The following is a 26,165-nucleotide window of genomic DNA, read 5'->3' as shown; positions in this document are numbered from 1 at the left end:
TGGCAACATTTGTTATTTTCTGGGTTGTGTTTGTTTTGATAATAGTCACCCAAATGGATGTGAAATGGTTCCTTCATGCTTCGGAGTTACTTTTCAGTGTTTGCTCTAGACCTAGCTTCTATATCCTCATCTATCAGAAACAACTTTAGATTTACATTATCTAAAATGATCGACAGAAATTTTACGCCTTGAGAGCTCCATTGCCTTCTCCCTCCATTTATACTAATGTCATGCAGATTGCATTACCTATATAATGGACCCCAAAATGCATTCCTATCCTTATTACTCTACCATCTCTTATCATTTCTTTAACTATTACAGACTTGCCCTCACCCACTTCCTCTGTGCTGTTGTGGGTGGCTGTGTTCTACTTCTGTTACATCTCTAGATGCTCTACACTCAGCAATACATTATACACCCATTACTTTTTGCAATTATTTTATACATTTGCTTTCTAAGTGAGTCAACTAAGGAGAAAATATGCTTTTATAGTGTCTTTTTAATTACGTAAATACTTTTACCAGTGGGCATTGTTCCTGTGGATTAGAATTAGTCTTTAGTTTGAAGAACTTCCTTTCGTATTTCTCATAAAGTGGGTCCACTAGTAACAAATTATATCCGTTTTTGCTTCTCAGGAAAAGTCTTCATTTCCCCTATGTTTTTGAATTATGACTTTTCTGGATCTAAAATTCCTTGCTGACAGGTTGCATTTTTCCGTTGAGCTCTTTGGACGTTATTCCACCGCGTCTGAGCCTCCAGTGTTTCTGCTGAGAAGTCAGCTGTGCAGTTACTGGAATTTCCTCCCATCATGCATTGCTTTTCCCTCACTGCTTTCGATTTTCCTCTTGTCCTTTGGTTTGCAGCATTTTTATTTTGATATGTCTATTTGTGAGCCTCTTTTATTTTCTCAAATTTGGAATTTATTGAGTTTCCTAGATGTGTAGATTTTTTCTCAGTAAATTAGGGAGGTTTCCATTATTCCCTTGAATATTTTCTTTTGCTTTCCCTGTGCTGGTACTTTCACCGTATTGGTACGCCGACGGTCCCTCCTTTTCTATGAGGGTCCCGTTATTTTTTCTTTGTTCCTTTTCACTCTTTGTTCTTCACCTCACGTCATCTCTATGTGCCAGTCTTCAATCTGCTAATTCGTTCTCTTACCTGTTCACATGTAGAGTTGAGCCCCTTCAGTCAATTTTTATTGTTCTTTTCAATTCCATGATTCCCACCTGATTTTTTCCTCATACTTTCTTCCTTTGTCAGTATTCTCTTTTTGATGCTACATTGTCATCAAATCATTCATTACGTGTTTAATTGTGGTTTCTTCCCATTCTTTGAGCATGTTTATTATCGCAACTTTGAAATTAAATTCAGCATCTGGTCCCTCTCATAGGCCGTTTCTGTCGCCTCTTTTTTTTTTTTTTCTTTTTTGGTAGGAAAATATGAGTCATATTTTCCTGTTTCTTTAAATGTCTCATACTTTTTTGTTGGAAACTGGACATTTCAGATAATGTAACAACTCCGGATATTGGTGCTTCTTCTGCCCAGGGTTTGTTATTGTATTTGCTTGTTTGTTTCTTTAGTAACTGAGTGAATTATTTTAGTGAAGCCTACCCCTCACCACACACACACACGCACACACACACACACACACACACACACACACTGTAAATCTCTGGTGTTGCTCCTTAGGAAGCCACAGCTTTGAGGTGCCCGCAGTCACCCTCGGGTCACCTTGCCACTGTTGGGGTTCTCTTCCTCCGTTCCTAGACTACACACAGCTGTTGGGGTGCACCAGTCAGCTTGCTGTCTGATTGCTCTATTGTTTGTACAATGTCCTAGGGTGCACGTTCACTTAGGAACGAATCCTATCAAAGTCTATTTCTTTTGAAGGGAAAGTTACTGAGGTGAGTTTTGGTATTTGTCCTGACCCCGAGTGCTCCTCTCAGCTATTGTACCCCTTGGCTCTCTCTTGTGAGCCACTGGCCTGCACACTAAACTGTCTCTTCACTAAAATCATGGCGTCCTACCTGGCGCTGTCCCTAGCGTGCCCTCAGGGTTAAGCTCCTCCAGGCGCCATTGCAAATACAGTCGGTTCCCTTGGGAAGAGAGAGAAGCTGTCTGTTTTACTGCTTGCTTCTCCTCTCCGGCAAAAGCTGTGAACCAGGGCTCTGGGGCGGAGTGGGGACCTTGCAAACGTCCCTCTGAGTGACCGCTCTGCTCTAGGAGCTGGGTGTTGTGGGGCGGGAAGGACAGGAGCATTCAGGCCTTCTGTGCATCCTCTCCTGGTGTGGAAGCACACATCACAGCTGGGGGACAGGCAGCCGGGGGCCTGTATTGTCAGTGCGCTACATCTGAGGTAGACCTCCCACTCCATGGGTGGGTTTGGACAGAAGGATGCCCTCACCTCCCCTCTGCCCTCACCTGGGACATGTCCACAGCCACGGTGACCAGGACTGGAGGGGATCCTGGTCCTGCTCCCCCTGGGAGGGAGCCCTGTGCTTGCAGCTGCAGCCCCCGAGTCTGGAGGAGGGAGTGAGGGCTCCTTGCCCGTGAGCCACAGACTATTTGTGCTCTTATCAAATCCCCATAAATTTTCTTGAGTAGATGTTGCTTCACTTGCTAAGTGAAGTGAACCTCCATTTCTTAGGTTGTAAGCGTTCGTTTAAGTGGTTTCCACCAGTTCTTTGATCAAGGAATGCACAAGCACCTCACAGTCTCTCTCAACGACACACTGAATATTTGGTGCGTGCTGTTTGTCTTAGGGGAAAACCCTCATTTTTGTCTCCATAGAGAAAGGAATATTGCTCACTTGGTAGTGGTGGGGGGCGTGTGTTCCAGAAATGTGGCTGTAAAATAAACTTCACTTTCCATTGACTTCACTTTCAAAATAAGAGATTTATTCCTGGGAGGGGAACTCCCATAATTGATTGAGTTGAAGTTTATGGCAGATACAGGGGAAGCTGCCAACTTGTTAAAATCGTGCTTTTAGGGAGTCAACGTTCTCTCAGTGAATAGGCTTCTGTTTTGTTTTGGAACCTGGTTTTGTTCTGATCTTGCATCACCATCCACCTTCCCTTCCCACCATCCACCTTCCCTTCCCACCCTGCGGATAGTTTGAAAACAAACAAAACCTTTCTGGGTGAAGTTTTGACTCATCAAGGCTTCTAGCTGGACGGAAGCTTGGTGACCACCGAGGGGCCTTTTTGGTAAATGAGGCCGTGGGCCTGGGCCTGGGCGGTGGCTTTCTCATCGTCGGTGAGGTAGGGGAGAGTCTGGGTCCTGGTCCCGTTTACACCTGACAGGGAGGAAGGTGTGGGGTGCTCCCCGAGGAGCAGGGGGCTCTGGCCTCCTGCACAGGAGATTCAGCAGCATCGCCTGTGGGTCCGACCTCTGCTCCATCCGCTGGCAAACGGTTTCTAGCTCATGTCACTCTCCACTCTCTCTGCTGCCTTCCACTCAGGTGCTGATGAGGTGGGCTGTGCTCATTTGAGCTGCTTGTAGCTGCAGAGGTTAAATGTGGTACAAAAGGGCCTGAAGTGGGTTAATTATAAGGCTAACAATCATGCTGAAAAATAAAAGGATTCTAGATTTCTCTGATGTTTCTAAGGTTGCCTGTATTTAATTAATTTATAATGACACAGACCTGTGCACCACCCCCAAAGACAGAAAGCCTGTTATATAACAAACCACCGTCTGTTCTGGAAAGTTCCATTTGCTGTCTTGAGTTCTGCACCTCCTAATATCACCACACAAAGTATTGTACGGCTTCGCGAGGAGCTTCAACTTGTATCCATCCAAAATAAAGTATTTACTTCTAACTAGATTTATGAAACTCAGAATACATTTCAGAAAAATTAAACAAGTTGATTTCAGGTTGTTGCGTATTAGCTGAAAAAAATCTTGTAAACACTTGTGAGCCTTGTGGGGGCAGCGGGCATTATTTGAAGTCTGAAAACTGTTTCACTAGACCCTGTGAAGTGTTTGTTTTTTACCTTCTTGCTTGAAGTTAATTAGCCCCAGACCCAGAAAAAAGTTAACCCTTAGATGAATTTAGTCAGTGCCAGGAAATACAGACAAGGCCTTTTCTGTGGATTCTCCTCACGATAGTCCCAGGCTTTTAAACCGCTGGGTGACGAGAGACCTCGAGGGTGTGTAGAACATTACACCCGTCTGCCATTCGTGTTCCCCAAAAGTCGGTGCAATTTTCAATGTTTCACTTCACTCTTGATTCAGAGAATATTCCCCCGAAACAATAAACTCTGAGCTAGCCACCGTGGAGCTGGGCACGTGAGGCTCCGATCACCAAAGCAGTCAATTAATACTCGGCACCAGAGGAGTGAGAGGACCGTGCAGATTCCTTCCTGGACACCGGGCCAGGCTTCCTGGCGGCCGTGAGGAGGCCCCCCGTGCGCTTCCCGCTGCTGAGAGGGGAAGGAGCGCATCCTGCAGGCTTTAGCCGGAGCACCCGGCTTCACGCCGCCTCCCGTTGCGTGCGGTTTCCATCCTGTTCAGAAACGAGGACGGATGACGCTGCGTCGCTTTGAACACCCAGCCGGTTTCCAGGTACAGATTTTCTCCTAAACGCAAAACCTGCAGCCTCGTGGGCAGGGCTGGCTTGTGCCAGTGTGGCCGCTGCTGCGAAAGTGCTTTCTGAACTGAGGGTGCAAGAGGGAGCTCCCCTGCCCCGGGTTTCCTTGGCCCTGGGAGTATTAGCCGCCAGCAGGGACCAGGACTAGCTGATGTGGGGGGGTGGGGCTGCAGGGTCCGGGGCTGTCACTGGGTGTGCCCTGGGGAGCAGGTTTGGCTCCTGGGCGGTGACCTGGGAGGCAGCCTGAGCTCCCATGCAGGCGTCCTCATGGTGGCAACTTGTCCAGATGCGTCTATCTGATCCGGAATCCGGGCCTCACTGGTGGTGCCCAAGGGGCGTGGGCAGAGCCTGCTCTGCACAGTCCCCTGGGAAGCCACACCTGGGCACAGACGTGCCCCTTGCTCCACTGTGATTTTGAAGACCTGGTTGGCAGCAGGACTAGCCTAAGGGCTGCTTCTTGGGCCACTTACTGAGCTTTACTCATGGAAACACAGGAAGCTGGGCTCGGGAGGGGGGGTGCTGGCCCGGCCGCCTGCCTGCGGAGAGAGGCCCCGGTAAGTCCGTCCGTGCGAGGGTGGCAAACCGGGTGGTTGGTCACCTCTGGGCGGCCACCTCCGGGCGCTGCTGGGGGGCTTCACAGCTGACACAGGCCCCTGGCTGTCGCCACCGGGTGTGCTCAAAGGTGGAGAGGCTCGGTGAGCGCCTGCTGATTCGGAAAGTGCTTGCTGAGAGCCTCTTCTACAAACATAAGAGAAAATGGTCAACGGGACTGAGGGGCCGGCCCGCTCAGAGTGATAGGCCAGTGGGGATGCAGGACGAGGGCCCCATGGGCAGCTGGAGTGGAGGGGAAGGCAGGAAGAAGCCCTGGCAGGTGGTGATGCCGCCTGGGAGGACCGTGGACTTTGGCCCGAGCAGGAGTTACTGGCAGGTGTGGGGGTGAGGCCCCTGTCGGGTGTGAAGACCTGTGGACACTCAGGAGGCGAGTCCTGGGGGCTGTGAGGCCTGGGGGGCTGGGCTCCACCAGAGAGGGTGTGTGAGGCACAGATGGGCCTGGACAGCCCTTTAAGGCCTGATGGGCCCATCAACAGCCTGCATTGGGGGTTCAGGGGTGGCGGGTTGCTGCTGCCCTTTGAGAAGGACAGGGCAGGCCCCCCCCACCCCGGGGACCGGGGCTGGCCAGTGGGAGGGAGCAGCGCTCTGGACAGGTGGGGTATGGGCTTTTGGGGGCAGCCTTCAGAGCAGCGGCTGTGCAGCCCAGGCCGCAGACTCTCGGTTTTCTGTGGGGATGAGGCCAGACGCTGGGGTCAGAGCCTCGAGAGCTCCGTGACCGGCCCTGCTGAGCGGGAGGGGGGCGGGTGGCCACGGCCTGGGCTGCAGCGGGTGCTGGTCGGGAGAGCGGGTGGGGCGAGCCGGCCTCAGGGCGGGGGGCGACAGGGCCGGACCCCGCGTGGCTTCAGCGCACCGGCCGGTGGCAGAGGAGGGCGCCCACGGGCACGTGCTGCCGCCCCAGGGCGCCTGCGGGCCGCCCCGTCGGAGGGCCGGGGCGTGGGCTCCGGAGTCTGCTCCTCCCGGCACGAGCCCCGCCGGGCTTCCCTACCGCCGCGTGGACCTGCTCTCAGGGCCCTCACTTGCTTCCGCGCGAGCCCGGCCTTCCGGGCCTGACGCCCCCCGCGCGCCGGAGCGGGTCTCCCGTCCTCAGCAGCTCTGGGCCGTGGGGTCCGGGGGCTGCCGGAGGCGCGCGGGGGCAGAGACGCGGTGCGTCGGGCACGGGCGCCGCTCGCTCCCCGGGCAGGTGCCCGGGCAGGGCGCGGAGGCGGGTGGGGAGGCAGGTGCGCGGGGGCGAGAAGACCAGAGGCCCCCGGGCGGGCGGGTGCGGGGCGCGGGGGCGGCGGGGACCTGCTGGGCCGCGTTCGGTGCCAGCACTTCGCGAGGGCCGGGCTCTGTGCGGCGGCGGCGGGGGGCGGGGGGCGCCGAGGCACGTTCCGGTCACCGCCGCGGCTCCTGCGCCTCCGGACTCGGGGCGCGTGCTCGCTCCCGACACCCCGAGGCGCCCGGAAAGCGTCTGGGGCGAAGCGGCCCCACCGCCGGCTCTGGGGGCGCTCCGGCCCGTGAGTCCCGGGCCCGTGGGCTGACCCGAGGCGGGCGGGGGTCCGGGCGTCCGGCCCGCGCTGCTGGGAACGGGCAAGGCCGGGCCGGGGGGGGGGGGGGGAGGGGGGGCTGCGGCCCGTTCCCCTGGGCCCTGGCCCGTCCCGCCACCGCCCGTTTCAGGCCCCGCGGTCGTGTTTTGGCACGTGACTAAGCGCGTGCGCAGAATGAGCCTGTTGGTCGGTTCGCCCCGTCGATGCAACCGAGGCGGCCCCCGGAGTGAGGCCCGCACGGCCGCCCGGCGCCCGCACAGATGTTCAGCTCCGCATTGAACTGTGACGTCACACCCGGCCCCCGGGGCTCCAGCGCCCGCAGGCGCACGCGAGGCTCGAGGCCCTGGGCGGTCCCCGGCCCAGTCTCTGCGGGGAGGCGGGGGTGGGGGAGACCCGCCTGCGCTGTGCCGGCGTGGGGGGGGGGCGCCTGGGCTCAGGCGTAGGTGTTGGTGTCGGCGCTTGCGCGGGCCGTCAGAAGTGACGTGTACGCCGCGTGAGACGTCAGCAGTGACGTGTGCGCCGCGTGGGACGCGTGTGCGTCGAGCGCACATTTTACGCCGAATGATCGAGGCCCTGGAAAGTGCAGTTTTAACAATCTATTAAACGTGAAGCTACACATTAAATTATAATTCAGCATGATCTAAATCTCCTGCCGAATCACAGCCACCTCAGAGTACCTCAGTGGAGCCTCACGTCAAGGGCACCCCAGATGAACCCCACGTCACGCACCCACAGCGCGGCTGACATAAGCACGTGACACTAGTTTCCGGGGTTCTGATTGAGTCGTGAGTGTGGTGTGTGTGTGGAGGGTGTGCCTGTGTGGGGGGTGTGTGTGTTGTGTGTGTAGGGGGTGTGTGGGGGGTGTGTGGAGAGGGTGTCCGTGTGAGGTGTGTGTGGGGTGTGGGGGTGTGTGGGGGTGTTTGTGTGGGGTGTGTGTGGAGGGTGTGTCTGTGTGAGGTGTGTGTGGGGTGTGGGTATGTGTGGTTTGGGGGTGTGTGTGGTGTGTGGGGTATGTGTGGTTTGGGGGGATGTGTGTGGGGTGTGTGTGGTTTGAGGGGGTTGTATGGTGTGTGTAGGGGGCGTGTGGGGTGTGTGTGGAGGGTGTGTCCGTGTGAGGTGTGTGTGGGGTGTGAGTGTGTGGCGTTTGGGGTGTGTGTGGGGCGTGTGTGGGGTGCGTGGGGTGTGGGCCCAGCGCAGAGCTGGCGGAGGGGCGAGCCGCACGTGGGGCGCATCCCGGCGCAGGGAGCCGCGCCCCGGCCGCGGGGGCGGCGCTGGAGGCCGGGCGGGGGCGCGGGCTCCTGGACGACCCGGCCGGGGACGGCTCAGGACGGCCTCTCGACGTGGGGAGCGGGGTTCCCGGTGCTGGGCCCGTCGTGCCTGCTCTGACGACGCCGGCCGTCTCGGGAAGTGAGAGGCGCGGCCGTTCACACGGGGGACCGGACGGATCCGCGTGGGGTCGGCTTAGGGTTCCCGGGGACTCCGGAGCCCGGGCTCCTCCAGCGCGGGGGTGGCCTGGAGGCCCCGCCAGCCTCGGGCCTGGGCCCCGGCCGCGTCCACGGCCCTCTCGGCGGGAGGAGGAGAGGAGTCACGAAGGAGATGTCTGTGGCCGGCGGAGGCAGGGGCTGCGGACAGTGGGTGTCCCGGGCCGGCGGCGTCGGCACCCCCAGCCCCCTCCCCCCACTGCAAATCCTCAGCCTCGCTCCGTCCTGGGAGGCCTGGGCGCCGCCGCCCGGGGTCCTCAGCAGTCGGGAACGGGAACGTTGATGGCGTCGTGCAGCTCTGCCATTGTCTTTACGTTTTCCCTTCCGGAGAGCCGCATGGACCAAAGTATTAGGAGACGTCCCCCAGCAGTACCCGTCAGGGGCACGCGGCAGCACCCACTGTGACTTCCACAGAGCACCCAGTAGCCGTCACCGTGGGTGACAGGACTCCCTATGGTAACCAAGAGCCCCCAGCAGGGGTCCCCAGCAGCACCCACTCTACCCTCAGGGCCCGCCTAGCAATGCCCACGGCACCCACCATTGGCACCAAAGGCCCCGCGTGATCCACCCTGGCCGGAAGGTAGGGGCTGTCCAGAAGGGTCCCTTCCCAGGCGTGTCCGCTCTCCTAAGCTTGTGCACACTTGTGCCCTCTGCCCTGAAGCAAGGTGGCAGAGGCCATGCCACGCGCAGAGCTCCCTGTGCAGGCCAGCGGCCAGGAGACTGCCAGGGCCATGCGGGCCAGCCCGATGGTCCATCTTCCCAAAGTGTGAGCAGACCCACCCGCAACAGAGGCGGCTGGCAGCGTCTCCCGACTTCAGAGTTTGGATGACTTGGGGAGTCCAGCCTCGTGTTGTGACTGGTACCCTTTGGGGGGTCTGTCGGGCGGAGGAGGTAGCTCCAGGCCGCCAGAGGGCTGAGCGAGGTAAGAACTGGGTCAGAACCCAGACTTCCCTTCTCAAATAGTTGCCCGTCCTGTGCGTTTCTCCGGGCTTGCTCGGAAGGTTGGGAGAAGGCGCTGCAGCTTTTCGGTTTCGGATTCCTGAATTTCTTCCTGCTGGCGCCCGAGGCTTCCGTTCTGCAGAGAACATTCCTGCAACAGAGTAGGTCCCCTGGGCTCCACTGCGCCCCCCGGCACCGGTGCTCACCCAGGGCTTCGTCAGCCCGCCCTCTCCCCCGGCCCTGGGCGGTCCAGCTCTCCGGGAGGTGGTTCTGCAGATACCGGGATAAGCCCCGACGGCCCCTGACCGGAGCCCCCAGCTCCCGGCTTGCGAGCCCTACATGTCTTCGTGTGGAACGCGTTCTCAAGAGTCCTTAGGAAAAGTCAGAGTCTCCGAGGGGGTCCTTGCAGCGGGATTCTGTTCTCCAGACCAGCTCCCCGCTGCTCCCGGCGCCCCCGCGCTCCCTCACACGGAGCCTGGGGAAGCCGGTGTGTGCAAACCTGGCACGAGACAGCAGGCCCGAGCGCCGAGTCGGGGACAGGGGGTTTGGCGGCTGTTGCTAGGATAGCATTTCCCCCACGTGGACGAGAGAATGTGCATGTTAATTTGTCGTTCAAAGGGATTTTTCTTCTTGGTAAGAGCTGATGTTCAGAACCTGTTGGCACAGAGAGGGGGCGCGGCGTGGGCGCAGGAGGGCTGTGCCCGCGCCGAGAAGCCTGTGACTGACGTGGCGCGCGGGGGGAGGAGGGGTCCGGCAGAACGTGTAACACCCCCCCCCCCCGTAGAACGGGGCAATTTTTCATGACTTTATTTTAGAAGCAAATGAGATGGTTATGAAGATTTGAGTGTTCACACTTCCAGCTTATTTTTTTTAAATAGAAATCCCGGAGCTGCTTGCTTCTCCAGAGGAGACTCAGGCCGGGCTGTTCAGGAATGCGCGGGGAGCGCTCCAGGCTCGGAGGCCGTGTCTGGACCACAGAACCGCGACGACGGGCCCTCGCCAGGGCTGGCAGGAGAAGTGGGCCTGACAGCGTGCAGGGCTGCGGCGGCGGAGGGAGAGACAAGCAGGGCAGGGAGGGGGGAGAGAGAAATGGAGAATGAGATGCGACGGATTTATTTGTAGGAGCTGCTGGTGTGAGCGTGGGGGTGGGCAGGCCCAGTATTCGCAGGGCAGGGCAGTAGACTGGGCACCCGTCCGCCCCTCCGGGGAGGGAGGGAGCGAATCCTTCATTGCTCTCTAGACCTCCGACTGCTCCCACGAGGCCCGCCCAGCAAGAAGGCCCGCCCAGTGCTCATCCTCCCAGAAATACCTTCCCAGCAACATCAAACCCGCGTTTGGCCACGCGCTGGGACACGGTGGCCCGACCACGCTGACAAACCAGGTTAACGCTGTCGGGGGGGAAGCTGACCATTCCAGCGAGGTGCTGTCCTTGTCTTCGACAGCTGTGCTCAGAGCACGCGCGTTCCTCGCAGGTGAGCTGGCACCGTGGGGTGGCGGCGCTGGCCCGAGGACCCCCAGGCACGTCAGGTGTATGAGGCCTGACCTCGTTGGCTCCCGAGGCTACGGGCCTGCCCCTACACAAGAAGCAGGAAGGCCAAGGCCGCCGTGTCGACCGTGCGACTCACACGTCCTTCCAAAGCAATTCAGGAAAAGAGTGTGAGAGCTCGAGGCTCTGTGAGTCCCCGTCTCGCCCGCTCCAGGAGTGATGGAAACCCCGGGCGTGTGCCGGAGAGCGGCACCAGCACCACCCCGCAGCTGCCTGGGTGCCAGCAGACCCTCCCTGGCCGCCGCCGCGCTCTCCCCCACCCCCTCCACCTCCTTGTCTCTCCAGCTTCCAGTGGCCCCCACCCGCGCTGCCCTGCACCTCCCCGGGCCTCTGTGACGGGAGCTGCTGTGCGTTCCCCACCGGGACTGCGCTCCGCCCGGGCAGGGCCGTCTGGCTCCCCCCCGCGCCCCAGGAGCGAGGCAATGCCTGGCACCGCGCAGACGCCAGGTCAGCGTGCACGCGGCAGACACCTGCATGGTTGGAGAGCTGGGCGGGGCTGGCAGCAGCTGCCCCAAATCACTCCCCTCTCAGTATTTCTGGGGTTCCCCCGTCGCCTGACCGCATGACTCAGGAAGGGGAGGGAGCCCTTTTCAGCTCGCAAATTTCAGTTTGGGTGTGGAGAAAGCAGAGACTAGGAGAGGGGGAGGTGGCAGCCTGAGAGACGCAGGAGAGGAGAGGAAGCCAGGCCTCCCCGGCTTTGGGAATGGGGATGGGGAACCCCGATCGTGCAGCCCTGAGGGGAACCCGGTGCTGAAGGCAGAGTTTCAACAGCCGGAGCAGGCTGTACGCCCCGCTCCTGCCTGGAAGGGTGCTGAGGGCGCTCTGGCATTGGGCGGCTCTGGCTTTGGGGCCGAGTCCCTGGCTTCTGCGCCCTCGAGAACGGGCCAGGCTAAAGCTCCCTGGCCAAAGTCACCAGTCAGGACCGGTGGGCGCAGGCTTGTCTGCAGCGCGGCCTCGCTCGGTGCTGCCGCCCAGCTGTGCATGGGCCCCGGGGCCTCGCAGGGAGGGGGCCTGGCCGTGGGGGGAGCTGCCCAAGACTGGGCAAAGCTGGACTCCAGGGCACTCTGCTCCAACTCACTCCTTGACCTTTACTTTTCTCTAAAGTCCATTCCCCTCGTCCCCGGCATTTTGGACACAAAACCTGGCGCCATCCTCATGGTGGCGAGATGACGTGGCTGGCCTGTTGCTCCCATTTGTTTTGCGAGATGGGGCGTTCAGGTCCCCAGAACAAAGGCGGCGCCCAGCTGCTCCCCCATTGGCCCCGCTGAGGTGGCAGAGAACACGAGGATTGAGATTTATTTTTTATTATTTTTTAAAGATTTATTTATTTATGCATACTAGAGCTGGGGCAGGCCAGAGGCGGGGGGTGAGGGGATCCACCAGAGACAGAGTGGGGAGCAGAACAGGCAGATCCACTGAAACACACTGCTGAGGGGAGCAGCGGGGAGACAGGAGAGGTCTGCTGCACCCTGTGGGGAGCTCCCTGGCCGGGGATCGAACTCGTGCTGCAGAGGCTGTGGAAGCTTCATAGTGCGATGCTTAACCCCTGTGCCACCAGGGAGGCCCCATGGATTGAAATTTAAAATAGACAGTTTATAGGCCGCGTTCTCCTAGGGCAGCCGGGAAAGTGAACATGAACCAGTCACGCGGCGGGAGGCATTCTTAGCCACCTGCAAATTGATAAAAACACATTTTAGATAACTCCTGTATGGAAGAGGACCTCACCATCGAGGTCAGAATCATCTAGAAATGTGCCTTGGGGTGCATGCGGACATGTATTGAGGGAGCCCCCAAAGCTCAGTTCCGGGGAGGTGCACAGAGGAACCTGCCCTCCTTGTTGAAGGGGAACACAAGGAGCTGTAGGCTCCACCCCACAGGCGGCCGGGGCCCTGCGGGCACACACTCGGCCCTCCTGCCCCTTGGCGTGGGGTGGGCAGCCTTGTCTTGCCCACGGAGTTACACCTGCCGGGCCCAGTGAGCCAGCCCGCCGCGGGGAGGCGCCGCCAGAAGTCACTCGGGTGGAGCTCTCTGGAAACTTCCTCTGGAAATCTCCCCCAGCATGGCGAACTGGGGGGAGGGAGGCAGAGACCCCCAGGCACTCAGGGGCCCCCCATCTCCTGGGACCTGGGCCAGGAGGGGGGACTTGACTTCAGAGCCCCCTATGTGGGCTGGGGACCCACTGGCTGCTCTGTTTTGCCGCGGAGGGTCACTGCAGGGGGAGGTGCAGCACTGTTTGAAACGGGAAAGCTGATCAAATCGTTGCTTAAGCGTCAAGCGGACGATGTAGGGGTGAAGACGGGGCGGAGGAGCCCTTGGTGGTGGCTGCTGGGCGGCAGTGGCTGCTGTGCTGCGGTGCCCCAATTTCTGAGCCCACCCAAGCGACTGTGACCGGCCTGGGGCAGCCCGCAGCCCCTCCGGCGCACCTTCCTCGATCCGGGGAAGGTGGGGCGGCTCTGGCTGTGCCCAGGCATGTGGGCGCCCGTGCACTGCCTGTCCTCAGGGGCGTCTCAAGGATCCAACATAAAGGTCTCCTTGCGGCTCGCGGAGGCGCCTTCACCCACGCGGGGTGTGAGCGTGTCGGGAAGGAGCCTGATGGTAGGAGCTGCTAGAACGGGGGTGCCCACCCCTCACCCCATCGTGGGCCCTGCGCTCGGGCCCATCTCCCGGCGGGCTCGCGGCGGGAGCTGGGGGAGACGCGCCTCCAAACCCGAGGACCAGGGCCAGAGCCGTGGGCCCTGGAGGGCCTGGCTGTGGGCTCCACACCCCAAGGTCCTCCAGTCCTGCCGGGGCCTGCGCTCCCCCGGCTCCCTCTGCACCCCGAGCTGTCCGTGGCTTTTTTCGATCTTGAGAGAAGGACAAGGAAGATCTTCTCCGGTGAAGCGAGCCACGTTGAACTTTACTTTGAGAAGAACCTGCAGGAGCCGCCTGTGCTTCTTGCTCCGCGGGGCACCGGCTCCTCGTGAAAGGCCGCGGCTCCTGGTGGGAGTGCCCTCGTGCCCAGAGAGAGACCCAGCCTGCGCCCCCCACGCCAGCCTCGCCCGCGCTCTGTGGGCGTGCAGGTGCGTCCTCGGGCACGGCCGGTCGGGCGGGCGCGGGGCCGGGTCTGTGAGGCCTGCGCGTCCACCTGCCGCTTCCGTGGGTTCGCTGTGCTTTGACGCTCAAGGGGCGTTTCTTTCTTTGAGGCCTTTTTGGGTTTCCGGACACATGTCTCTCGTGCTGCTTTTATTTGAATCTTTAAATGTCTCGAAAGCAGTCGGGGTGTCTGATTGAAGAAGCTGCTGATGGCAGTGACGGGCTCTAAGCGGGCCGCGGGGCCGGGTTGTCCGTGGCCTTCCGAGAAGCGCAAAGGCTGTCTGCGGGCCACAGCCCCGCGCGTTCCGAAGTGGCTCGACCCGTGTCTGCGCGGGACTTCCAGCGGGGATCTGCTCGGAAAGCCACAGTGCCGGGTTACGTAAGAGCTAATGCCCCCAGTTCTCGCCAGAGCGAGTATGGATTATATAACTCCAGCAGTGACTTAGCGCTGGATACTCCAGCCTTGATACACAGTTTATTTTGGGAGGGAATTAAATGTTCTGCTTTTGATTAATGAAACTTTCCACAAAGATCTGATTGTGAATTAAAAATATACTTAACCCCTTTCTTAGAATGTTTGGACAATTAACACTGTTTAGGGATATTAATGTTTTGACAATCTGCATATTATCAAAAATATTCTAATTTAAACATAAATATTATTTTGATGTTTAATGAAGGATAATATAACCGCTAGACGGTTTTAAACATAAAGCAATAATAAAATTGTAGTTTATTTTGTAGTTAATTGGTTTGAATTCGTGGGGAACTGAAGATGTGGAAGCTTCAGGGGTGGTTGAGGCAACTGTTTTTTGTCATCTCTCGTCTATTTTCAAGACTCCCCTGTTCAGTGGGATGATTTATGTTAATGTTTTTCTTACTAAAATTGTAATGGCCTTTTATTTTGTAGGCTTGACACGACAATACTGTGAGAAAGCTCTCTCCCTCTAGTCAAGATTTGCTAACGGCCAGGCACTGGCGGCGGTGGGCGTGGAGGGGGGGCCGGGCCTTCAGGGAGCGCTGGGCCTGCTGGCCCGCTGGAGGTTGAGGAGCAACCTCTACCAGCTGCTTAAAATGAAATCCTCAACGTGTGTCCATCACTCCTCTTCCCAAGAAGAATGCAACATGTTCATTTGTGCAGATTAAATGCATCCAGGAGTCTAGACAACAGAGCTGTGATGGATCGCAGGTGAGAAAAATGGAAGCAGACTTTCTGGAGGGAAGACTCGGACCTGGGTGTGCAGAAGGCGGTAGACCAGCACCTGGCGCTGGGCTATGAGGGCTGCCTGGGGCTGGCCTCCATTTTAACTTGCAGACAATGAAGAAATTTCTAGAATGCAGAGTTTTGTGCATCATACCTGAGTGACATAGACATTGGTAATTTACTAGCAATTAGATGGAGTAGGCTGACATGTGAAACCCGTGCCTCCTGCTTGTGAATTATTTTGCTCAGGTAACTGTATTTTAAATGTCACAAAAATGAAACCTAAAGAGAATGTGGCTTTTTAAATAGATTTTATCTGTATGAGTAGATGACTTTAACATTTAACCAACCTTTCTTCTTATAGCTTCACAAAAGGCATTTTAAAAGAGAAAAGAAATTCAAGAATCAACAATGTAGATTGACAGCTATAAGCACGAACATCAAAAGTTGTAAAATAAAATCAAGTAAGACATAGGCCTGCATGTTGAGCAGCAAAAAGCTCATAAAATGTTCACTACATTAATTATAAACCGAACCCTTACGTTATTCAAAGAGGTTCCTGGTGACAGGGCCGTAAAGAAATTTCATACTTTTATAAGGAAGTTCATTTAAAAAAGGCTGCATACCTTGACCTGTGTTTTCAAGAACATCCAATTCAAATTAGATCATAATCAGGGATTATTTCCCCTATAGATGGATTATTATGTGCAGAATACTGAAACTAATATAGAATGAACTTGATTGAAAAATTACAATATCTGGAACGATGTCTAGAGAAATTAAATGTATGGTTGCATGGGGTCCCTGCTATAATGATTATTACCAATTTAGCACTTTCTTGAACAGATTTCTTGATAAAGGACAGAGACATGCTTTATGGCCTCTACGATGGTGAACTCCAGCAGGGACCACCTTCACTGAGGCGCCTGCACTGCTGTCCACTGCTGCTCAACATTCTTGCGGTATCTGCTCTGCCGTGTGGGCTGACATTTCCTCAGCCGAGAAGGAAGAGAAACGTCTGTTTCCCTGGCCCCGTGCTGGTGTCAGTTTCTGCTCTTCCTCTGCGGCCGCAGTTAGGAGTCATCATTTCAGGGGGGCCGAATGGACTGGAATCTGACTGCATTTTGACAGAAGTTGCAGCCCTTATGGAGACCCGGGATGGCGTCTCCATTCACTGTGGACCAACGTGCTCGCTCCTCGGTGGCTTGGAGTAACGAATGATTGGTGACTCAGTCTTCTCCCTTTTTTTGATCAATCACCAGAAAAGCTCAGAGAGAAGAATCTCCGACACCTGCCTTCTGCCAAGCGCGGACGCTCGGAGCCCAGGGTGCGTGAGCCGCTCTGGTGTGCGGGTGTGTCAGGGAAGCTCCCGGGGAAGCAAAGTTCCGGAAGAAAGGAGGGTGCGGACTGCACGGGAGACTTACTTGAACAGAAATGGTTTCCAGTGGAGTGGCGAGAACACTGAACCCGTGTAACCCACATTCAGCCCCCCCATGTGTTGCTGCTGGTTGCCCCACTTTGTCATGTCCAGCCGGTCCAGGACTTGCGTCCCTTCCAGCGAGCGCCTGGCGGGGGGACGGATGAAAATGGCAGAGACGGATTCCAGAAAAGGGTTCCTGGAGAGTCTAGTTTGCATCCTGATTTAACAAAGACTCGGAAAGTGAATACTTGGGGTTCTCCCACAGGCCCCCCCCCACTGAGGCGTCTATTCAAATTACAGGAGAACGTTCCTGTGCCTGGAAAGTGACTCTGGTAACCCTGAAAATGCAGCTAAGGAAATGCAGACAACGAGGAGGAACCTTCGGAACGGGGAGTAAACGCTCGCAAGAGCCACGCGTCCTCCCCAAACCTGCGGGCAGCCCAGGGACCCCCGTCGGCCCTGGACCACCTGCGAGCCGCGCCCCCCGCGGGGAGCAGGAGCGCGGGGTGGCACGGGAGGCCCCCGCCGCCCCGCCCCGCCCCGCCCCGCGCAGCCTCGCGCCGCCTTCGCCTTCGGGTTTTCCTCCCGCGAAAAGAGGGACGCAGGGGCGAGCTCTCCCCTCAGGTGGGCGGCAGTCGCCAAAGCCACCCTCCCGCTCCGGAGACGCGGGGGCGGGCGCTGCACGCGCGGGGCTGCGCTCGGACGCGCGCGGTGCCCCGTGGCCCGCGGTCGCCGCCAGCCTCGCGGGTGGAGCCGCCGCGCAGGAGCCCCACCTGCCCGGCGGGGTCCGAGGCAGACACGCCCGCGCCCCGGGGGCTGGTGCGAGCGGGCAACACCAGCCAGGGAAGCATCTGGAGCACGTTTCCAAGCAGAGCACCGGAGCTTTGCCCTAGAGAGGACAGCGCCAGGGCGAGCGGCGCGCCAGAAAGGCTCGGGCCAGGGGGGTCCGGAGCCCCGGCCCGAGCCGCCCGCCTCCACTCGGGGCCGCCTGGTCCTCCGGGACAGAGCTCGGGCGCGCTCCGCGCTGGGAAGGTGACCTGGCGCCCGGGCTGCAGCGCCGACCGCCCCCCGCACCCCAACACGCTCGGCCCGTGCGCTCCGGGGCCGGCGCGCCCGCCTTGGACAGACCCTGCTCCGCGGGGCGCTGGGCGCTGCAGCGCCCCCAACTTCTGCCCCCAACTTGTTCTGAGCGCCCAGTGGCCGCAGGTTTCCCTCCAGTGGTCTCCATGGCGCTGGGGGCGGGGGCCGCAGGGGCCGCCCGAGAAGCCACAGGTGACTGGGCGCGCCCTTGGGGCTGTGCGGAGCGGGCGCAGCTTCTCCCCTTGGAACCAGATTGTCCCCCGGCTCCACCTCCCCGGGCGCACTGGCGTGTGCGCACCAGGTTGCTCCGAAGTGGGGATCTGAGGGGCGTCCTGGGACGATCGCTTCCCGGACCTTAGTCCTTGGTCCCCCGGGAACACCTGTGGGTCCTCCCCCCGCGGGCGCCCGCCTTTCAGCCGCTCCTCGCGGAGCTCACACGGCTCGGTGGGGCGGCTGACCCGGCCCGGCAGGGATCCCTGGCCCGGGCGAGGTTCAGCCGCCGTGGCCAGCCCGCGGGGGCACCCCCGGGACGCCCGGCCCCTCCCGCCCCTCCCGGCCCCTCCCGGCCCCTCTTGGCCCCTGGTGCCCGCCCGGGTCCGCAGCCGCCGGGGCGCGGGGGTCTGGCGCGGCGGGGCCGAGTCGCCGCGGGGGCGCTACGTGCGCGCGGAGCCTGCGTGGGGCGCGCGGGTCCTGCGGGGGCGGGGGCGGGGGCGGGGGCGGGGGCCATGGCCAGCCCCGGGGGGCCGCGCGCTCCCCGCCCCGGGCCCCTCCGCCCGCAGCCCCGGCGCGCCGCGCCCCCGCGCCCGCCCCGGCCCGGCCCGCGCGCGCCCCGCGGGGCCCCGGGCGCCCTGTCTGCGCGCGGCGGCGGCGGCCGGGCCGGGGCCCGCGCGCTCCGGGCGCCCGCCCTGCCCCCCTCCCCCCCCGCGCCCCCCGCGCCCTCCCTGCACTTGCGGCCGCCGCCCCCGCCCGCCGCCCGCCGCCGCCTTCCCGCTCCGCGCGCGGCTGGGGGGGGCGCGGCGGCCCGGGAGGCGGCGGAGCCCGCGGCGGAGGAGGACAAGAGGCGGCTCCCGGCGGCCCCCCCGGCAGTCGGCCCCGCGGCGGCGCTGGCAGCGGCGGGCGGCGGCGGCTCCTCCTCTCGCGGCTCCCGGGCTCGCTGCGCCCGCCGCGCCGCGGCTCCCCTCGGCCCCGCCGCCCCGCGCGGGCTCCCCGGCCTCCCGGGGGCGGCCCCGGCCCGGCCCCGGCCCCGGCGGCCCCGAGGCGCCCGCCCGGCCCTGGCCGCCGCCCCCCGGCCCCGCCATGGACGACGGGCCCGCCAGCGGCGCGGGCTGCTTCCGAAGGCTGACGGAGTGCTTCCTGAGCCCCAGTGAGTGCCGCGGCGCGGGCGCGGGGCGGGGGCGCGGGGCGGGGGGCGCGGGGCGCCGGGCGCGCGGGGACCCCGGGCTTCCCCGCTCCGCGCGCGCGGGGGCAGGGCGGCCGCGGGAGGGCGGGAACCCCGGTCCCCGCCGCCTCGGGCGCCCCCGCGGATCTGGCCGCCGGGCTCCAGGCGCTGCGCCCCGCGCCGGGGCCGCGCGGAGTCGGGGACCCGGCCAGGGAGACGCGCTTCCTTCCACGGGGCCCGCGCGTCCCCGGCGGGTGGGGCGGGAGCACCCGCTGCCGTCCCCGGCCTCGGGTCCGCGCCGCGCCCGCCCGGCCCCCGAGCGACCTGCCCCGAGCGCGGCCGGGCGGGGGGCGCGGCGCGGGCCGCGGGGGGCGCGCCCCGCCCGAGTCCACTTTCTCGGGAGCCCGGCCGGCCGGCGGCGCGGCGCGGGGAGGACAATGGGCGTCAGGCCGCCGCCGCTCGCGCCCCGCCGCGCCCCCCGCCCGGCCCGCGGCCCCCGCCCCTGCCGCGCGGGCCGAGGTCGCGGGGCGCCGGGTGCCGCGGCGGGTCCCGGAGCGCCCAGGCGGAGCGGGGCCGGGCCGGGCCCGCTGCCCGCGGGAGGCGGCGAGGTCCGGGGAGGCGGCGCGGGGCGCGGCGCGGTCGCCGGCGGAGGGCGAGGAGGTGAGGCCGGGCGGGCCGGGCCTGGCGCGCCGGCGGGCGGGGCGCGGCTCCTGCGGGCCTGGCGGGGCTCGGGCGCCGCCGGCCACCGCGCGCGCCTCCGCCTTTGTCTGCGCCCGCGGGGGGACCGCGCTTCCCGGCGCCCGCCCGGCCGGCCCCTCTCCAGGTGGCGCTTCCTGTCCCGGCGGCGCGGCCCCTCGGAGGAACTCGCGCGCCTGCTGCCCGCGGGCGCCTGCGGGCAGCGTCCTGGGCTGGGCGCTCCCCGCGCGGCCCTGCTGCCCCGTCCCGCCGGCGGGGCCCCAAGGACCGCGTGGCCCAGTGGCCGTGGGCGCGCGGGCTGGGGCGCCGGGTGGGCGTCTGCGCGGACTGGCCGGTGGATCTGCTCCCGGCCATGAGCTGGCCCTGGACACGCCCTGCCCACCTGCCCCGTGACAGCCTCTGGCCCGAGGGGCACAGCTGCCGCGCGGTCCCTGCGCCTCCGGAACCCCACCTGCGGGTGCCTGGTGAGTTCATGGACGGGCAGGGATGCGCTGGGCAGGAGTGACCGGCCTGCTGGTGTGGCCTTGCCGACCCCTTCCCAGCCAGGTCCTGACCTGAAGTGGGGATGCCCTGAGCTCTGGCAAGTGACTGGGGAGGCCAGACCTGTCCGTCCTTAGGAAACATCTACTCCTCCCAGGTGGGGGCTGGTGGGGGCTGCCCAAAGGCGGCCTCAGTGACCCTGGGGTCCCCCCCTTGGGGGAGGGGGTGGTGCTGAGGTGACACCTGCGATAGCTTTCGTGCATTGGGCTGACTACTGTTTGCTCGGTGTGGGGGTGGGGCCTGTGTGAGGGGTATCGCGGAGCAGAAGAAAGAGGAGATGCCAGCTTGGAGGAAGTTGTCCTGGGGGAACCCCAGCTTCCTGGACAAAGGCAGTGCCTGGCGCAGAGGGCGTTGGAAGCCCCATCCAGGGCAGTGCCCCCCCCACCCCCGGAGGTGCCTCAGGGAGACCCCCAGTCTAGACCCCAGAGTTGGGGGTGGCTCCTCTGGGGGGTGCTTGTTTCTCCCCCCACCCTTCTCCTAGCCTCAGGGAGTCACTGGGTCTGAAAAGTAGCAGCAGGTACAAGGGTCTGGGCATTCCTGGGGTCCCAGGTGCTTTGCAGTGACTCTGCTGCACCCACCGGCTGCAGGGGGCCCAGGGAGGGCTCACAGCACCCACTTGGCCCTTCACCCCACACGCCTTGGGTGGCTTTGTCTCCATGGGAGGCCTCCTGGCCAACTGCCTTCACCTGAGGTGCCCGAAACTTGGTGGACCTTTGTGAAATTTTTAGTAAAAATGAGCCTTTGGGAACTCACTTCTGTGTTCTAGAAGGACTGTCATGGTGCCCAGTGCAGACCGGCGTGTGTCTTAGTTGTTGAGGGTTTGTTTCCCTTTTCTCTTGCAGTGTCAGCTCCTCTCCCCTGGAGCCAACAGGCAGGCCTCATGTAAGAGACCGCTGGGTCCCATTCTTGTTTGTACAAATGTCAGTTTTATTTTTATCATCAAAAAGCAGATCCTGTGAGGAAGGTGTCACACCTGGCTCCGCTCCTGTCCATTTTATCCCTGCGGTTGGTTCACTCGGGTCCACCGTTCGGTCGGCCCTGCAGGAACAAACGCCTATAAAGCCGGTGCCGCTTGCCCAGCACCGCCCCAGCCAGACCCCCGCCCTGAGCTCCCCAGCCCAGGAGAGCCCCCAGGGCCCGTCAGGCAGCTCTGATGCCGGCACTGTGCTGCCCTGGAAGGCGTCAGGGCCGCTCCTGCCCTTACCTGGCCGCAGGCCTCCCCATCGCTTGCCGTGGCCTAAGCCTCACGCCCTCCACTCTGGGCTCCCGCTGGGACGGTCACTGAGGGGAGCCAGGACAGCGCCTGCAGGCAGCGCCCGCCCCTCCCTCGCGCATGCCCAGAGCCCTCTCAGCAGTGGCGTGTGTGTGCGTGTGCGCGCGTGCAAAGACACGCACAGATTGCAAGAAGTTGTGCTGTGACAGGGTGTGTGAGTTACATTTGATCTAGAAGAGAAGAGTTTCCCTGTGGACACTTGGGGGCCCAGGGGAGGGCAGGGCAGGGGACTCGCCTGTGGACAGCGGGGCCGGGTGCTGGAGGAGACTGACTTGGGGGCTTTCAGAGGTCAGAGAGTCACCTCCGTCCGGCGCACGCTCCTGGCCGCGCAGCCCGCCTCTCTGGCTCTGTAGGAAAGGAAGGTGCCGCATGGCCAGGGAGGGGCAGAAAGCGAGACGGGAGAGACCTGGGGTGTGGGCTGCACGTGCTCGGCAGCAGGCCGTTGTGTGGCCTCAGCTGTTTGGAACAGAAGAGGCTCGCGCTTCCAGAAGGTGCTTTTAGATAAACTCCGCACCATCACTCACTGCGCGTGTCTGTTTCTTGATACACAACGTACACCGCCCTGCGTGGCCAGCACCCCCGCAGGGTGGCATAGACAAGTCTGGTGAAGAGCTTGGCACCCAGGTGATGCCCCAGACTTCACCTTGAACTTGATTTCCTGGGGCAGAGGTTCAGCGGGCTGGGGTGGGGGCTGGGGCAGCCACACAGCAGCACAGACAGATGTAAGTCACTTAACAGCCCACGGGCAGGTATTTGAATACCTACTCGCTGCACGTTGCTTGAGGCCATGAAAAGAATAAGGATTCCCTCAGAATCATAGGTAGGGGCCTCTGCCAGGCTAGCCAGGAAGCGAGGCAGGACCCCCCCCAGGTGGAGTGCAGGTGGTGCGTGCACCAGGTGTCTGTGGAGAGGCTCTGTGGTTTTGGCTGGAGTGACCAAAAGGGATTCAACACCAAGGCAGGCCTCTTTAATCCGCCTGCCACTCTTTGGGTTCGTCAATTTTAATTTCTTGAAATTCTTCTTGAAAAGACTTGCATGAAACCAGGTGATCCCTACACATTTCAGTGCGAAATGCTGGTGCTATCAGCCTGACATGTGAAAACGTTCCCTAGCCCATTAGGGAAACTGAAGGCGGTGCACTCGGGAGTGGCCCAAGCTTAGGATTTGGCTGACTACAAAGCCCGTAAACGCCAGCACTTCACCAATTAATACAATGGTAATTTGTTTGTTTTCAAAACATCTCATGTAATGGAAGGGGAAACAGAAAATAATTTTCTCAAAAAAGGAATAGTTCTCCCTTATAAGGAAAACTCTCAGTTATAATGCAAAACATTTTAATTTCCTTTTAAAATGTCAATCAAGCTTCTCAAGCTGATCTGTTCTCGGAGGGTAAAGGTCTCGGTCATAGGAGAGCTCAGGGGTTTACAAAGGAAACTAAGTTTTACCCGCGGCCCTTGGTGCCTGCTGGACTCCAGGCCTGCCTTCGCTCTGCCCTGCGCGGGTGCCCTGGGATGTGGGGCCGGCACCGCTGGGAACAAGCTCGAAACCTGCTGGAAATTCAGAGCTGAGAAGCAGCAAGCCACCCCCACATGGCGCCCCTCAGGGGCCTGAGAAGTTGGGGGACGCTTTCCCTACAAGGTACATGGCCAGAGCCTGTGCCCGGGACCCAGGACTCCAAGGTGTGTGAGCCCCTCTGTTTCCTCTGGCGCCGCAGTGGGGCCGGGGAGTCATGGGGGACGGTCAGTCCCGGTGAGGACACCATCGCGCCTGTGGGGACGCACCCCAGCTCTGCGGAGGAGCTGGCCGGGCCTCCAGGCCAGTGGGCTCCCGTCTGTCTGGAGGGCACTGCAGTGGAGGGGCAGCCGTGCTGGCCCCTGGCCCCGGGAGGCCCTCCAGAGGCTGCTGGTAGAGAAGGGTTGGGGTGTGGCGTGAGTGGGGTGAGAGCCGGGGAGGGCACTCTGGGGCTCAGGCGACCCTGGAAGTGCTGTTTGGGGAGTGGTCAGAGGTCGCCCTCCCCGGTGGCCCTGGGCTCCTGGGGGCCCGAGGGGGCGGCCGAGAGATCCTCTGTGACAGCGTGAGCCCCAGGTGGCCCAAACCCGGACAGGGAGCCGCTCCGGGCGGGAGCCCTGGGTGTGGTGGCCCCAGCCCTGGGGCTGGCGGGGGGGGGGGGGGGGGGAAGGCCGGCGCAGTGGGTCACCTTCCGGAGTGGGAGGCGGGGCTGGAGGGCGTGGGGGTTCCTTGTCTAGAGAAGAGGCATCTCAGAAGGGGCATGTGCGGTGGAGCCCATGCTGGGTGGTGGGCAGGGCTGGGCCTGGGCCCCTGGCGGGCTGTCCAGCCGTCGGGAGCCGGAGCCGCGTGTCCCGTCCCGGCAGCGTCGGCCGAGCTGCTGCTGTTCCAGGGGTGGCGTGGGAGTCCCCGGGATCTGGTGGCGCGGCGCAGCTGGCCCCGCTGACGGTCGAGGAGCGCAGGGGCGTGGAGGGCAGCGCTCCAGGGCCCGGGGCAGGACGGGAGTGAAGGGGGCAGCGGCGGGCCAGGCAGCGGGGCCTGGGCCGGCCTGGGAGCCGGGACGGCTGGGGGCGGGTGGTGTGTGGTTTGCCGACTTGGGGGTGGTGGGGGGTGAGGGCAGGGGCTGCGGCGGTGGATGAGGTGGTCGGACAAGGAGGGCTCAGGGGGTGTGGGGGGCGGTGGTCAGGCCTCTCCACGGGCCTGGAGGCTGAGACCCGCTGCCCGGGCTGGGGCGATAGGTCCGGTCTGGGTCGGAGGGGGCCGGCCACGCCCCGAGAAAGTGGACCTGAGCTCCCCCGAGAGCACACAGACCTTCAGGGACATGTGGACGGAGGTGCTGACTGGACAGTGGGGGACGGCCGGAGCCCCAGCAAGCACGGAGCGGGGAGGGAAGCCTCCTGAGAAGTGTGCGGAGGGGCCGGGCCGGGCGGGGACCTGTGACTGGTGTCAGCGGGGCGGGGCGGGCCTGAGGGGAGCCCGGGGGAGCAGTCAGAGCTGCCCCCGAGAGGAGATGGCCGGGGAGGCCGCGCCGGACGGCGGCAGATGCAGTGGTGGCCAAGCGAGCGCCCCCCGCCCAGAGCCCGGGCCCAGGGCTGGCGGAGGAGGAGCCCGTCTCAGCAGGGCGGAGCCCAGGGGCAGATGCCCGTGGCAGGTTTAGGGCCGGGGAAGCAGGTGAGGGGCCCACGGCTCCAGGGGGCGGCGGGGGACTCCCCAGGGGCGACTGGCTTGCGTGAAGGGAAGGAGCTTGAGGGGCGGGGAGAGGGCGCAGACCGGGAGCAGCCGGGCGGTGCGTGCGGGGCGGGGGCCTCTCCCGCGGGGGGCTCTGCAGGGGACGCCCGCAAGGCCCGTGTGCGTGGAGAGGGCGGGAGGGCGAGGCTGGCTGGGCCCAGCCCTGGCCTCTGGCTGGAGCCCATGTCTGGAGCGGCCGGTGAGCAGGGCCTCGGAGCAGGGGAGCTGACCCCGGAGCGGGCGGGAGCGGGAGCCCCTGGAGAAGGGCTTGGAGCCCGGCGGGGGGCCATAGGGGGGAGGGCCAGCCTCTGCAGGGAAGCCAGGGGGACTGTGGCTGCAGTCTGGGGAGACACCCTGGGGACTGGAGTGGAGGAGCACTGGGTGGTCGCACCCCCCGGGGGCCGCACAGACAGTGGGTGCTCGGGCGCGGCACTCGGGTGCAGATGGATGTGGGGCCGTGTCTCCTGGGAGCAGGAGGCCCGGGGAGAGGCGCTTGGGGAGCCGGCAGGAACAGGGACGCACACCCGAGGCTGCAGGTCGGATGGCCCCGGCCAGGGGGAGCAGCTGGGCGGCAGCCCCGGGCAGCGGGCCCTCAGGTTCCGTGGGGGACGGGTGTGGCCTCGGGGTCGGCGGGCAAGCGGGTGGACACACGCTGCTGCGGGCGGAACTCGCGCCTCAGCCGGCCCGTCCGCACCTCTGCTCTCTGGCAGCTCGTGAGGGTCTTCCTGGGCCGCGCGTCTCCTCTGACCAGGCCTTGCTCCCCAGTTGCTGGCGGTGGTCCCCTGGAGCACCCCCTTCTCCCAGTGGGCAACCCCCATCCGCGTGCCTGTGCTTGCACCTGTCCGATGTCGTCCGTCTGCTGCCAGCCCGCGGGGCCAGGAGAGGAGGTTCAGCCACCATTTTACCCTGCACCTAGCGCATCGCCAGGCCCCCTCAGTGCAGGGCTGGTGCAGGGCGGGACTGCGGTGGCTTCCCAATGCCGATCCCCCTGACAGGAAGGGGCGGGCGAGAGGACTGCGGTGGTGAAGTTCTGCTCACTTGACTTGCAGCTTTGCGGGAATCGCTGCTGCGTGGCCCTGCCGAGGGCCTCTGGGTTACTGAGAACCCGGCACGTCCACCCGCGGGCACCGTGGATGGAGCCAGGACCTGAGTCCGGAGGCAGGACAGGGGCTCCGGGCGCGGCCTCGCTCTGTTCCCTGAGGCGGGGCACCGAGCTTGGCCCTTGACAGAAGCAGTATCCCCGCTGCGGAGGCGCCGCACGGCCTGCTGAGTGGCTGCGATGAGCCGCTTGCGGAACAGGAGCCCGGGTGGGCATTGCCTGCCGCGGGGGCTGCGTGGGCACACGGGAAGGGGTGGGGCGGGGCTGCTGCCGGGCGGGGGGTCCTCCGCTTGTCTGTGTGGGGTGCGCCTGGGTGTTTCTGTGTTACCCTTTGAGCAGCTTCCAAAACAAACATCTCAAATGATACCCCAAAAAGGCTAGATTACTATGCCCCCTCAGATTTGTTAATTATACATTACAGGGTTGCTGTCAGGATTACATATATTTACAAGATCTTTTCTCGTTCAGGACCAGAAG

General features: G+C 62.4%; 1 protein-coding gene across 3 annotated transcripts in view; it reads left to right on the top strand.

Moving 5' to 3' along the window:
- PDE10A (phosphodiesterase 10A) overlaps nt 1-26,165 on the top strand; it is a 145,210-nt gene that overhangs the window by 8,939 nt on the left and 110,106 nt on the right. Inside the window, exon 1 of one of the 3 annotated variants that reach the window (XM_054697966.1) lies at nt 8,794-9,129. The exons of 1 other annotated variant lie outside the window; for it this stretch is intronic. In XM_054697966.1, the coding sequence (XP_054553941.1) occupies nt 9,033-9,129 (97 nt within the window). In that variant the 5' untranslated portion in view covers nt 8,794-9,032. Of the gene's footprint in view, nt 1-8,793; nt 9,130-18,749; nt 18,832-26,165 lie in introns of those variants that run through there. One more of the 3 variants, XM_037520703.2, reaches the window with a different exon arrangement.

Source organism: Talpa occidentalis, unplaced genomic scaffold (assembly GCF_014898055.3).
Source record: "Talpa occidentalis isolate TD23 unplaced genomic scaffold, MPIMG_talOcc4v2.1 talOcc4.2, whole genome shotgun sequence".
Classification (NCBI taxonomy): Eukaryota; Metazoa; Chordata; class Mammalia; order Eulipotyphla; family Talpidae; genus Talpa; species Talpa occidentalis.
Note: the sequence above shows the minus strand (reverse complement) of the source record. Positions and strands in the feature narration are given on the sequence as shown.